At 49.2% G+C, this 12159-nt stretch overlaps 1 protein-coding gene across 7 annotated transcripts in view; it reads left to right on the top strand.

The window, feature by feature from the left end:
• PIP5K1C (phosphatidylinositol-4-phosphate 5-kinase type 1 gamma) overlaps window positions 1-12159 on the top strand; it is a 52222-nt gene that overhangs the window by 29310 nt on the left and 10753 nt on the right. For 5 of the 7 annotated variants that reach the window (XM_030966602.1, XM_030966603.1, XM_030966606.1 and 2 more), the window contains exons 5-13: window positions 226-343; window positions 2373-2525; window positions 5046-5345; window positions 5848-6053; window positions 7532-7615; window positions 8118-8166; window positions 9112-9196; window positions 11644-11805; window positions 11965-11994. In XM_030966602.1, coding sequence (XP_030822462.1) covers window positions 226-343; window positions 2373-2525; window positions 5046-5345; window positions 5848-6053; window positions 7532-7615; window positions 8118-8166; window positions 9112-9196; window positions 11644-11805; window positions 11965-11994 — 1187 coding nt within the window. The remainder of the gene's footprint in view (window positions 1-225; window positions 344-2372; window positions 2526-5045; window positions 5346-5847; window positions 6054-7531; window positions 7616-8117; window positions 8167-9111; window positions 9197-11643; window positions 11806-11964; window positions 11995-12159) is intronic. The other 2 variants (XM_030966607.1, XM_030966604.1) reach the window with 1 other exon arrangement.

Raw genomic sequence — 12159 nt, 5'->3', positions numbered from 1 at the left:
ATTCTGCTTGGCAAGTGGTTGTTCCTTTAATCTCTGGAAATAGATTTTGGCAGATAGTTTGAAACCTGTTTTCCTGTTTTCCTACCACAGAAGAAAGGTGGTGGTTGTTGTTCCCAAGATGTCTTTTTGCAAGGCTCAGTGCATCGGAAGCACAGAGTAGCTTTGGTGTGACTGTCCTTGTGTGGTGAGTGGTAACAGGCTGTGCCATGTGTGTGTTCTGTGCAGCGAGGGCAGTAACCTCACCCCAGCTCACCACTACGCCGACTTCAGGTTCAAGACCTACGCCCCCGTGGCTTTCCGCTACTTCCGAGAGCTCTTTGGGATTCGTCCAGATGATTATTTGGTATGGATATATTTTTAGATTTTGCTGTCTTGTCCTCCTTTATTTACCTTTACCATGAGGGTGGTGAGGCCCTGGCACAGGTTGCCCAGAGAAGCTGTGGCTGCCCCATCCCTGGGAGCGTTCCAGAATAGGTTGAATGGGGTTGGAAGAACCTGTTGTACTGGAAGGTGTACTGATGCCTTCCAGGGGGTGGGATGAGATGGGTTTAAGATCCTTTCCATCCCAAAACATTCCATGATTCCAAGTCTGAGTTTGCTGAATGGCAGCTGCCAGCCTGTACTGGAGGGAGGCCATGCCCTGCACACAGTGTGAGCTGTGTAAGCCCTGCAATGGGCTTCCCTCTCTGCTCCTTGTGGTAACAATAACTTACTGTGTTTACAAGCCAAAGGAGTTGTGTTCTGCTGGGTGCGACCCTGTAATGTCCCCTGTGACTCTAAGGACAAAGATGGGAATTTTTTCTTGTGTACTCACTGGAGAGCTATGTGAGTGTAATTATTTTAATCATCTTAAAAAGACACAATAAACCACAGATTATTCTTGTGCTTCAAAAGCTCCTAAGAGCTGGAAAGGCTGGTTTTCAAATACCTTGGAGTACAAGCTGTTGGGGTTTCGAGTGCCCTGTGATTGAATTTGGGCCCTTGCCTTTATGTGACATCCTGTTCTGTGTGAGCTGGAGAAGGAAACACATCCATGAGTGCACATCCTCCCCTTTAGGAACAGCCCTTTTTGTGTGACTTCACCTGTAGGTAGGGGTGGTCACAGCTGAGGACCTGCCAGTGAAACAAACCTGTGCCAGGGCCTGGTGGGAGGGTAACAGGGATCTCCTCCTGTGCCAGCCAAGGCAGCGCTGCCTCATGGATGAGTGTTCAGAACTGAGGACAGGCAGGGAGTTTGTCTCAGTTGCAAAGGTCATGGCTCTGATTTGTTGTTTCTGCTTCTCCTGACTGTCTCTTGCCTGCCACAGCAGCAAATGCCTTTAATTATGCATGAGATGATTAGCTTGATCAGGTCTGGGATTGTTAATCTGTGCAGAGCTGAAAGCTGTTTTCATTACATAATGATGAGCATTTAATTTATTGTTCTGATCACCTCCCTCTCCCCATCTCACTTCTCACTGAGCAGTTCTGTGATCCTGCCCTGAACCCACCTGACCCCTGCACTGTCTGGGTGGGCACTGAGCTAAAATGTGCATCTGCCTGCCTTGCTTTCTCCTTTTATTTCCTCTGCTGCTGGGCAAGTCCTTATTTGAGGACCTGTTTGTGTCCTGATGACCAGATGTGCTCTTCCAGTTCAGGTCCCAGTGCAGAACTCTTTGCTGTGCTTGAGCAGGGCTTGTCCCTTTTCATTGCACACCTGGGCTAAGATCTGTAATGTGTTTTTAGCAGGATTGATGGAGTGAGGTGTGGCTGTAAAACTACAGCCAGGTTGGATGGAGCCTGGAGCAACCTAGTCTAGTGGAAGTGTCCTTGCCCATGTATGAAATGAGATGAGCTTTAAGGTCATTTCCTGCCCAAACCATTCTGGGATTCTGTGAATCTGGCACTGACTTTTGCAGAGAACAGGGGAGCACAAGGCCAGGGGAGGCTGCTGAGAACAGCCAGTGTGTTGTGTTCCCTCCAGCACAGTGATATCTGGTTCCCTGAGCAGGCTGTGGTGGCTCCTGGAATCCTCTGTGCCCATCAGTGTGTGCTGGGCTGTGCTCAAAGAGCCTGAACGTGATACGTGCATGCAGGCACAATGGGAACAGATAAGATGTCATTATGAAGGCTGGATGTTCCTGGAAGCAGATGATTAGTTGGATACTGAGCAGTTGGGATGCTCTGAACTGTAATCTTAGTCTCTAATTATAAATTGTCCATCAGTTTGGTTGCTCAGACCAAACCTATAATGAAAATAGTTCTCACTTGAGCTTTGCTACCCCTTAATCTCCCAGGGAGATGACATGATGGGGAAGGCCCTTGAGGGCATAGAACTCAAATCTGCAGTAAATGGGGGATGAAGCATCACCTTGTTTTCTTTTTCTCGCCAGTATTCGTTATGTAACGAGCCTCTGATCGAGCTGTCCAACCCTGGCGCCAGCGGCTCCCTCTTCTATGTCACCAGTGACGATGAATTCATCATCAAAACTGTGATGCACAAGGAGGCTGAATTCCTGCAGAAGCTCCTTCCTGGATACTACATGGTGCGTATCACCCAGGAGCTCAGACCCAGCTCAGCTTTGTCATGGCAGAGCATCTCACAGGGCATGTCCTCCACCTGCCCCCATGCCAGGGACAGTGTTAGCAGCATGTCATGAGCCAGTCCCAGAAGCACAAATCCTACTGATTATTTGCAAACTCTGTGGGTAAACATGAGGCAGATAATCGTGCTGTAGTTTGGAGGCATATTCTGGCCTCAGAATGGCTTCCCAGATGTCTGCTTGTGAGTGCCCTTTTCCCAGAACTAGTTCATTCCTTTTTCACTTGGCAGAGTTCATCTGCCCAAGCCTGCATTTGGGGATGGCTGCTGATTGCAATCATAGAATAGTAAAACTCTTAAGTTTGGAAAAGACCACCAAGATCATCAGGTCCAACCTTCAGCTCAGCACCATGATGGTCACCACTAAACCTTGTCCACAAGTGCCACAGCCACATATTATTTGAATGCTTCCAGGAATGGTGACTCCACCACTGCCCTGGACAGCTTGTTCTAATCCTTTAAACCCTTTCCATGAAGAAATTTCCCCTAATATCCAACCCATACCTCCCCTGGCACAACTTGAGGCTATTTCCTCTCATCCTGTCCCTTGTTGCTTGAGAGCAGAGCCCGACCCCCACCTGGCTGCACCCTCCTGTCAGGGACTTGTGGAGAGCAAAAGGTTCCCCCTGAGCCTCCTTTTCTCCAGGCAATAATGCAACCACCCTGGTTTTGTGGGGAAAGCACTGCTGTCCCTGAATCTCTCCCATTCCTGCTGTGTGACCATTACTCTGAGGATTGTCCTGACTCCCACTGGCAGCAATTCCAAGCTGGAGGTCCCCAAGGTACCAGCCAGCTTTGCATATCAGTCTGGCAAGGCAGGATATTGGGACCCAGAGACTTGCATTGGGTCAAGTAAATTGGACCCAAACCTGCTGTTCTGGTGTAAAAACCTGGAGCTGTTCTCCCTGCACAACTGTGCTGGAAGTTCCAGATTTATGGATGAGGACTCCTGACATTCAGTTACAACGACCAGGGATTTGTTTGTTGTGAAGATGCCAAGGAGAAGGGGATGAGGAGCAATGCTGCTGCCCCATCTGTGTGCCTGGTGCAGTGTGGTTATGTGATCCTACATTGGTTCTGTGAAAATCCTTTCCTCACTCAATATTTACCATGGAAAATTTACCCAAGAGAGGCAGGTTATGGGATGTCTGTGTGTGAGTAACAGCCAGGCCAGGAAGAAATTGTTCCCTGTGAAGGTGGGGATGCCCTGGCACAGGCTGCTCAGAGCAGCTGTGGCTGCTTCATCCCTGAGAGTGTTCCAGGTCAGGTTGGATGGCGCTTGGAGCACCCTGGGACAGTGGAAGGTGTCCCTGCCCATGGCACAGGTGAAACCAAATGATCTTTACAGTCCCTTCCAACCCAAACCATCCTGAGATTCTGTTAATCACTTGCTTTTGCAGGTGACACATTCCTGGACAGGATGAGTTTTCTTGGAAAGCACTGCCTGTTGCCTAATGTGTGTGGTAAATCAGGTGTGGGGTTTTGAGTGGGAATGGAGTTGCACTGTTAATCCTGCCATCATCAGTCAGTGAATTAAACTGAACTTACCTGTCTGATGCAGAGTTCTGAGTGACCTGTTGCAGCTTTCCACTGTCTGTGGGTTCTGTGGTGCTACCCCTGATCACCCTGCTGCTCCTGAAACCACCTATGTCAAAGGAGTCAGGGAAAGGAAGCAGGGTGGTTTCATCCTGAATTACTTTAAAGCTGTTTCCATTTACCTGCCTTCATTACTTTTGGCACTCTCCAAGAGGGCTCACTGCTGTGCCCAGGTGGGTGAGCTGAGGGGAATGAAATTTTAATACAATCACGTTTCTGCTGTCTGTCAGAACCTGTCAGGTCTGTCTTTCCTGCCACAGTGTGCAGAGAAGTTCTGTTTCCTTCCCAAATGTGCCCAAAGCTGAACAAGCAAATCCTGCCTGTCATGTCATTCCTAATTATTCTGCTGCCTAAAAAAAGGAGATGACAGCAGAACAGGATATCCGTGCTTTCTGGTTGACTGCTTTATAAAGCAACTCTGCAACAGGAGGAAAACATTTATGTTGTTTTGTTTAAAAAATAACCCTGTCCATGGTTTATTCTGGGCTGAAGAACAGTTCTTGATTCTGACACTGGTGGAGAGATAAAGAGAGCTGTTATTTTTAAGCTTGAAGTTCCCACTTATTGTGTTTATTTCTCTCCCAGTTTGGTTTCCTTTTTTTAGCTGCTGTACTTGGGGAAAGCAGGGGATTTCCGGACTTGGTTATTTGCCCAGAGAGTGCTGAACATCTCAGTCCCTGTGTTTTCAGGTCCTAAAGCCTGTGAAATGCAGGACTTTGTCAAATGCATACACTGAGCTCCTGTTAAGTTCAGAAAACCTCTCAGCAAAGAATCCCTAGTCCAAGTGTTGACATGCTTTGTGGTGAACACAGCAGGAACTTTCTGCTCAAATGACCTTTCTCTGTGCTTCTTTCCACCCTTGCTACAGAATCTGAACCAGAACCCCCGGACTCTGCTGCCCAAGTTTTATGGACTGTACTGTGTGCAGTCCGGGGGCAAAAACATCCGCGTGGTGGTGATGAACAACATCCTGCCTCGAGTGGTGAAAATGCACCTGAAATTTGACCTCAAGGGTTCGACCTACAAACGCCGGGCATCCAAGAAGGAAAAAGAAAAGTCCAGCCCTACGTACAAGGATCTGGACTTCATCCAAGACATGCCTGAGGGCCTGATGCTGGATGCAGACACCTTCAGTGCTTTGGTGAAGACGTTGCAGCGAGACTGTCTGGTAAGGAGGGGGCAGCTCAGGGACAGGGTAAGGAACTCTGTGGCTCTCGAGCATGAGGAAGAGCAGTTCCTGATTGAAAACCTTGCAAATGAGCCCAGAGTAGGATCAGTCCTTTCTCCTGCACTTTTCCCTGAAAGCCAGGCAGTAGACTTGGATCTTATGGCAGGCTGTGCTCCTTTGCCTGGTGCATCACACTTTGGCAGATGCTCCCCTTGTAGCTGCTTTGCTGGAGCATTTTCCCAATCACCGTGCAGCACATACAGTGGTGTTGTTTGCAAGCCTTCAGGCCTTTGCTGTGATTGTGGGATGGCCAAACTCTGTGCAGTCAAGCCCAGAGGTCACTGTTGGTTCAGAAACTTCCAGGCTGTGTCAAATGAGTTGTTAGTGGGGATGTGAATGGGATGCTTTGCTTTGATTGCTTTGATTCCATGCTTCGGCTTCTGTATTTCTGCTGCTGGCTTGATATTTTCTCTTTGTTCTTGAACTCAATATTAACCTGTAGGTATTGGAAAGCTTTAAAATCATGGACTACAGCCTCCTGCTTGGGGTTCATAACATAGACCAGCACGAGCGGGAGCAGCTGTCGGAGGGAGCCCACAGCACGTCGGATGAGAAGCGTCCCGTGGGGCAGAAGGCCCTGTACTCCACAGCCATGGAGTCCATCCAGGGAGGGGCTGCCCGCGGCGAGGCCATCGACACCGACGACACGTAGGTGAAACCCGGGCTCCCTCCTGCTGCTGGGAGGGGGAGGCTGGAGTGAGAAATGCCTCAGGAGGCCCACAGGTGTTGCTGTTCCTTTGGGGGTCCCCCTAAGCTGGATGTTCCCTGGTAGCAGCAGGCAGGCAAGGAGACTCCACACGGCTTCTGGGGGTGCTGATTACATGGGGGTTGATTGGGGGTCCCACCCCCGGGAGCAGCATGGCTTCTGAGGGGAAGGGAGGGGGAGAGAGGGAGAGCCTGGGGAGAAAAGGGGCCAAGAGGGAATCTCATCACCCCCCACAGCTTAACAGGGAGATTCAAGGTGGGCACGGAATTAGATTTGGGCCAATGGGATACAGATCCATGATACTTCAGGGGAGGATCACAGGCTTGGAATAGACCCTACATTTTCGAGGGGTGATACAGAGCGTACCACTGAACTAAAATGTAACACCACACAGAGGAACTGTTCAAGGGAGCAGCTCTCCTGGGGATTTGGTAGTGCTGCCATTGTGGTGGGAAAGAGGGAAGCCAGGGTGGGAGATAGTTCTGTAAGGCTCTGGCCTCACAGCAGTCTCTCATCTTAGGGCAGGCTGTAGGTTGTCAGCTGGTGTAACAGCCTCTAAATATTCACCCATTCCCTGGGGAGGAGACAGTTCTCACTCAGCACCCAAATACTGGAGCAGAATAGGGATCAGTCTGTCCCTAGGAGCCTGGAGTTCTCCATCACTCCCACCCCTGGAATCCCTGGCAGTTCCCTGAGGCCATCCCAGTGGGGTTAGCAGACAGCAGTGTAGCCAGGTGCTGGGTCACTGCTGGAGCTGGAGGCTGGGGGTTGCCCTAAGCCTGTGCTGTGCTTGACCTGGGATTCTGCCTGGCTCTTGGGCCAAGAATGGTGAAGTTTGCTGCTTGCTGCTGTCTGAAACCAGCTGCTGTGGGTTTCATGGAGGGTCAGTCCTGAGAGCTGAGCTAATACTGTGGTGTTTCCAGTCCTTCAAGCAGCATCAATAATTGCAGTGGCTGCCTGAAGGAGTGTCTGGCACTCCTGTGCTTTGGTTATGTGCTGGTGCCTATAGTTGCTGCACTTTGGCAGGATGGCATTAGTGTGGACAGGACTGGAATCCTTTGTCCTGAAGGATTTACTGCCTTAATGGCAGACAGCTCTCACTGACCCAATAAATAACCTGATCCCCAGAATAAAGCAGGCAGGAGAAAGCTCCGTGGTGCTTTCTGGCCCAGGCAGAGCTGTGCCACACAACACAGGTTCTGGCAAAACAATGGTGTTTGGCCATGCAGGCAGTGACCCTGGGACACTGGGGTCAGGCCAGGTCACTCCCATGGCTGTGCACAAAGTGAGCACACCGGTTTTACAACGTGTCTGACCACACCAGAGCCCCTTAGCATGGCTGCTGTTGCCTTCCCCAGAGCTGGGTGTTACAGGTGCTCTGGCTGAGGCTGCACCTGCTGAGGTTCTGCTCTGCCTGCAGGATGGGAGGGATCCCAGCAGTGAACGGCAAAGGAGAGCGTCTCCTGCTGCACGTGGGAATCATAGATATCCTGCAGTCATACAGGTAGGTAACCTGGCAGTGTGGGTTGGCTTTGCATTAAATTGATATTTGGTGAGGAGAGAAACCACCACACAGTGTGTCTTTTCTGGCTGATAACATCTCTTTTAGTACCAAATGAAAGCAGGGGGCATGTTCTCTCCTGGAGACTGTGAGGATGAGTAGGTAAATCTACCCCAAGCTGGCCATGGGCTTCCATCATGTCCTTAGAACAGCTGGGGACACTCAGCCCTTTGTCCAGGATGATGAGCTGCTCATAAAGAAGTAGTTTTCCACCTCAGTGTGGGAAGCATATCTCCAGGGGTGTAAGGTGTACCTCTTCTAGCCCAGCTCCTCCTTCCCTGTGGTGTTCCCAGGCAGTCCTGACCTGCTGGGGGAGATGCTGGAGAAAGCTCAGTCCTGGTGACCTTGGCAACTCAGGGATCTCCCCTGTAGGATATGACAGGGGGCTTGGTACAGAGTGCATGCCTGAATCTTTATTTTTCTCTCCACTTCTCCTTGGAATTAGGTTCATCAAGAAGTTAGAGCACACCTGGAAGGCCCTTGTCCATGATGGGGTGAGTGCCTGTGCAGAGGCAGGAGTTGTCCAAGCCTCACAGGGTACTTGGTGTCTGTTTGTGGAGCCTGCCCTAGCACAGCTGCAGCTGATGAAAGGAGCAGTTCTTGCCCCTCATTCCTGCACAGCAGGGTGGTGCCACTTATTCCCAGCCAGGTTTCCTTACTCAATCCAGCTCCTCACACGCTGAGCTGTTGTGATCACAGCTTTCCTCCCCTGCTCTGTCTCCCATGGCACCAGGAGCACACACCCAGGTGTGTGTGTGTGTGCTCCTGGGCTGGCAGGAGCCCTGGGCTGTTCTCTCTGGTGACTGGCTGTTTCCACCTCAGCAAGCTCTCTGCCAGCAAATCCCTTTCCATGTTTCCTTGCTGCCTTCATTCCTGCAGCAGCCAGGTGTGTGTTTCTGAAAGAAGCTTGGATGTGGAAACCATTTTTCAGCCTTGCATTTCCTGGCTTCCCCTAAAGTCGCAAAGGAAATGTGGAGATGCCAAGTCATGGAAGCACAGTCAAACATCAGAAGCAGAAAGAGCTTCAGTTTTACCATTTTAAACAAGAACATTTGAAATGTATGGAGACCCTTGGCTGAATTTGGGTGTCTGTGTGACATGCAAAAGTATCCAGGTTTGATTGGAATGGCAGCCAGCAAAGCCAGAAGAAATTTCATGTATGCAATCAGGCCAGTGTTTATAAAAAATCCAGGAAGTCTACAAAGGAATAAAATCACCAAAATCCATTATAAAATCACAGCAAGAATATAATCAAACGCAATCAGAGGCAATGCTTCAGGGTTATTTATAGCATTAATTAGAGTGTTTCAGTTAAGCCTTTCCATTTTAAGGCTATGTCAGTGCTAAATGTTGGAATAAAAAAGACTGTGTTGGTTGTTACAGAAATTCTGCCTTGAGGGATCATTTTAAAATTAAACAATTGCTTCTTGCTGTTGTAGGACACGGTGTCAGTACACAGACCCAGCTTTTATGCAGAGAGATTCTTCAAATTCATGACCAACACGGTGTTTCGAAAGAACTCCTGTAAGTACCAAGTTCTGGGGCTGCTGTGCTCTGAGGTTTTACCTTGGCCTTGCTGCTGCAGGCTTCATGAGCAGTCTGGGCTGGAGCCTGAGCAGGGTTTTCCAGTGTGGTACAGCTGTGAGAGCTGGGGGTGTACAGCCTGCAGAAGGCTCTAGGAGACTTTAAAGCCCCTTCCAGTGCTTAAAGGGGGCTTAGAAAAAGGAGGGGGAAGGACTTTTTATGCAGGCAAGGGGCAATTGTTTTGAGCTGTCAGGGTTAGATGAGAAGTTAGGAAATCTGAGGGTGGAGACCCTGGTACAGGGTGCCTAGAGCAGCTTTGGCTGCCCCATCCCTGGACGTGCCCAAGGCCAGCTTGGACAGGGCTTGGAGCAGCCTGCTTTAGTGCCCATGTCCCTGCCCATGGGGGGCATGGAATGAGATGCATTTTTAAGGTCCCTTCTAACCCAAAACATTCCATGATACAGAGCAAAACTAAGAACTGCAGAGCCCTCAGATTGTCACAGCTTGCCTTGGTCTGCTCAGGCTCCCACCCAGTCCCTGCACCTGACCTGTGTTCAGCCCTGAAGGGATGTGTGTGAGGGCAGAGCCTCTCCTTGTGAAGGGAAAAACACCTTTGGTGTGACAGTAGCTGGTGGTGGTACTTTGACTCTTGAGTTTTCTGTGGTTGAAATGGCTCCCAAGGTATTAAAGAGTCTTTTTTCCCAGCCCCATGACCGAAGAAGTCGAGATTCCTCAGCTCTGGTTTTCAAGGTTGTTTATTTTCTCTTATCTATTCCATTCTTTCTTTGACCTGCTGAAGTCTGTCCAGCAGGTTGGATTGTGGCACACTGACCACCCTTGGGGTGGTGTTAGCTTTTTATACTAAAAACTACCTCTACTTTATTTACAATAATTTTCCAATACCTATCACCTATGTTAGACAGTCTGTCTCTACTCTAAACCAACCCAGAAGTGTCACCATCACAGCAGAAGATGGAGGACAAGAAGAAGAAGGACAGGACACGCCCAGATTCCTCCATCTTGCCTCTTGAGCCCCCGTTCTAAATCCCCAAAATTCTACTTTTTCACCCTGTGACAAATTAACCATCATTCTACTCAAACTCTTGTGGCTTGTAAATCTTCACACAAAGTTGGTAATTTTCTCCATGGGCTAAAATGGAAGGCACAGGTGTTTTTGACTCTGTGCCAAGGTCTCTGAGCCCCCTGCCAAGGTCTCAAGTCCTCCAGGGCAGTCAGAGGAATGTCCTGGGTTCTGACATGTCCGAGTTCAGGACATCCCTCTGGCTGTCCTGGATTGCCAGAACCCCTGCCAGAGGGCTCAAAGACCCTGGCACAGAGCCCAAGACACCTGTGATTTTGATTATGACCCATGGAGCAAATTACCAACCTTATATGAAGATCTGCAAGCCACAAAAGTTTAAGTAGAATAATAATTAGTTTGTCACGGGGTGAAAAAATAGATTTTTGGGGGTTTTTAGAATGGGGGTTCAGAGAGCAAGATAGAAGAATCTGAGTGTGTCCAGCCTTTCTCCTTCTTCTTAGCCTCCATCTTCTGCTGGAATGTTAGCACTTTTAGACTGGTTTAAAGTAAAAGCTCACTGTCTACCGTAAGTCGAAACCCAAGCGAGCTACTTACGAGCAGCCTTTATTGAGCGAACCCGTCTCTGTGGCAAGAGTGGGATGACTTGTTAGCAGAGGTGAAAAGCCAACCAAGCTGGGTGATAGCTGGTTGCCTGTGATATGAATCTAAGTTCACTCTTAATTCTTCTCCAAGGAAAACCCATGAACCCTAATGAAGGGAATTAAGGGCTATTTAAAGGGGGTACAGCTCCTTTAAAAAAGAATACAATCTCTACGAGTGGATAAATATTAATTTCCCAATTACACTGTGGGCCCTCAAGCAGCTATCAACAAAGAGTGTGTTAAAGCTCTACACTACAAAAATATAAGAACTTTATGACTCCCTCCCCATTAACAGGCTAACCTATATTTAAATAGGAGAATTAATGCTAGAATGAGTAACCAGAGTCCTCCCTCTACGACGCAAGCTTACATCCGTACATTATTAACAAATCACCAATATACGAAAAATCAAACAAGCAGAGTATTAAATATCTTGTTAACCCGACAGAGGAGTGACCATTAACATAAGTGATAGGTATTAGAAAGTTATGGTAAATAATATACACGTAGTTTTTAGTATAAAAAGATAACACCACTCCGAGGGTGGCCAGAGTGCTTCTGTCTGTCCTGCTGAGCGGACCTCAGCAGGCCAGAAGAAAGAATTTTATAGATAAGAAACAATAAACAACCTTGAGAATGAGAACTGAAGAGTTCTGACTCCTTCTTCAACCACCGAGCTGAGAAGAGACTTTCTGACGCATCTCAGAGTCACTCTGACCAGCAAAACCCCGAGACCGACATTTGCCCTTCTCTGCCTCCCCCAGCTCTGAAGTCGTCCCCTTCCAAGAAAGGGCGCAGTGCCTTGCTGGCCGTGAAGACGGCGGGTCCCACGGCCGCGTTCTCAGCCAGCCAGCTGGCCTCCGACAAGGACGACACCCAGTACGACCTGCGGGCGGCCAGGAGCTACCCCACGCTGGACGATGAAGGTGACAGCCCCGCCCAGGGCGCTGCCTCTGTGCTTACCCTCTCTTTCCTAGCAGTTCTTTAGGATCCTCCCTTGTTCTCATCAAGTCCCCCACTGTGCACCAACTGCAGATCTTTCCTCATGGATAGCTCTTCATTGCATGTCTTGCTGTGCTTTGCAGGTGCTAAACCTAACCAGGACAGGGAAGAAGGTAAGAGTGCATTGTTTTGTCGCAGCACCAGCAGGTACTTGATGCGACACCTCTGCATCAAAGGAGACCAGATCCCTTCTTTGCAGCACTCTGGGGTTCTGCAGTAAAAATGGTCGCCTGCATCACTGCTGCAAGACAGCTGCTGCCAGGGGGCACCATAAGTCA

Source organism: Camarhynchus parvulus, chromosome 28 (genome assembly GCF_901933205.1).
Source record: "Camarhynchus parvulus chromosome 28, STF_HiC, whole genome shotgun sequence".
Lineage (NCBI taxonomy): Eukaryota > Metazoa > Chordata > Aves > Passeriformes > Thraupidae > Camarhynchus > Camarhynchus parvulus.
The sequence above is the reverse complement of the archived record's forward strand: the minus strand, read 5'-3'. Positions and strand labels throughout refer to the sequence as shown.